General features: G+C 48.4%; 1 protein-coding gene across 1 annotated transcript in view; it reads right to left on the bottom strand.

The window, feature by feature from the left end:
- Positions 1-367: 367 nt before the first annotated feature.
- The window catches only part of PLAU (plasminogen activator, urokinase), a 6,514-nt gene continuing 5,029 nt past the window's right edge, over positions 368-1,852 (bottom strand). The window contains exon 11 of the mRNA XM_017549673.2: positions 368-1,477. Within this exon, the coding sequence (XP_017405162.1) occupies positions 1,301-1,477 (177 nt within the window). The 3' untranslated portion in view covers positions 368-1,300. The remainder of the gene's footprint in view (positions 1,478-1,852) is intronic.

The raw sequence follows: 1,852 nt of genomic DNA, 5'->3' as shown, positions 1-1,852 counted from the left end.
TCAGCTCAAGGATCATTGGGGGCAGAGTGAAGAGAATGTTGTGGAGTTAATCCTAAAGAAGACCACCATGTACAGCTGTACAAGATGTGTACCGCACAAAGGCATCAGGCTAAGGAGGCAATTGGGAGCTGGCACTAAGCCTGCACACTACTTACACAGCCATGGGATTGTGGTTTGGGGCAACTTAGTATACCTTACGTGCTGTGGAGGCCCTGCCCTACAGCCCTCCTAACCTCTACCTCCCAAAGCTCCATTAAGTTCAGAGATGCAGAGCCATAAGAGACTCTGGAGTGCAGTCCACCTTTGTTATTTTCTCCTTTTTATGCACTCCAACTCCCACCCATACAAGCACCAGGGAGAAGCCAAAGTCTTCAGAAAAATCACATTTTATTGATCACTTTTATTTAAAATTACAAAAATATAAATAAAAATAGTGAAATATAATTATAAATATTCAGTGTACAGGAATAGTCCTCATCCCACCCAGTGAGGATTGGATGAACTAGGCTAAAAGGAAAGAATAACTGGCCAAGAAAGGGACATCTATGTGAAAATAAAACTGAGACAGTTAGTGCTGGTCACAGGTCATGCTGCCGAAAAACACATTCCCAGGCACTATTATGTGGGGGACCCAAGATGCTCTAGGAGTGACCTAAAACCTCTCCAGACAGACCACTCTGTATGGCATCACAGTCCACACAGTTTAAGGAAATATCTAGTCTTGCAATCAGACACCAGCTCTTACACTCACACTCACAGCCCACACATGAGTGTGTAAACATACACACACATACGTATTTCCTGATACATTCATGGAATGTCAGAGCCCTGCCCTGAAGTCATTAGTGTCTCTGCTCCCCAAACCTCTGCTCCCACATTGGCTAAGCTCCCTCAAGAGACCTCAGCTGTTACACTTCCTAATTGAGAAATTACTCATTTCTCAACCATGGGCCTCATGAATGCCCACCGTCAGGGGAGCCGGCTCCCCCTCCACCCATGCACAGGAGATGCCCTCTTTAACTCCTGCAGGCTTCAGTCCAGAAAAAGACAAGCTGCTGGTCAGTAACATCTTGATTCAGGACCACCCCTCCATCCTGGCCAGAGGGGTCTGGGTGACCAGCACCCAGGCCTGTGCCTGAGGGTAAAGCTATTGCCGCTCACCCTGGTGGGCGGTACAGGCAAATCCATTTGTGCAGAGCCTATCTTCCCAGTCTCTTCTTACAGCTGATGGAGATGATTCTACTGCAAAAATGATGGCCAGCAAGAAAGCGGGTGGTGCCCGTTTCCTCCCTGGGGACCCTCAGAGGGCTAGGCCATTCTCTTCCTTGGTATGCCTTCGGATCCAGGGCAAAAAGCTTGAGACCCTTGTGTAGACGCCTGGCTTGTCCTTCAGGGCACATTCACGGCCCCAGCTCACAATTCCAGTCAGGGTCATGCGGCCTTGGTTGGAGCAGATAAGGGGTCCTCCCGAGTCTCCCTGTGAAGCCGAAGACACAAAAGATGAGCCCTGGAGAAGTGAGGAGGGGGTTTCTGATCCTACCACCCAACCATATCTTAGAGAGGGAAGAGTTTCCCAGAGTCAAAGTCCTTAGTGACTTTTCATTTTCTTTCTTTCTTTCTTTCTCTCTCTCTCTCTCTCTCTCTCTCTTTCTTTCTTTCTTTCTTTCTTTCTTTCTTTCTTTCTTTCTTTCTTTGTTTTTCTTTTGCACAGAGTCCCACTCTGTTGCCTAGGCTGGGGTGCAATGGTGCGATCTCAGCTCACTGCAACCTCTGCCTCCCGGGCTCATGTGATTCTCCTGTCTCAGCTCCCGAGTAGCTGGGATTCCAGGCATGCACCATCACACCAGGCTAC

Source organism: Cebus imitator, unplaced genomic scaffold, assembly GCF_001604975.1.
Source record: "Cebus imitator isolate Cc_AM_T3 unplaced genomic scaffold, Cebus_imitator-1.0 Scaffold11, whole genome shotgun sequence".
NCBI classification, from domain to species: Eukaryota; Metazoa; Chordata; class Mammalia; order Primates; family Cebidae; genus Cebus; species Cebus imitator.
Note: the sequence above shows the minus strand (reverse complement) of the source record. Positions and strands in the feature narration are given on the sequence as shown.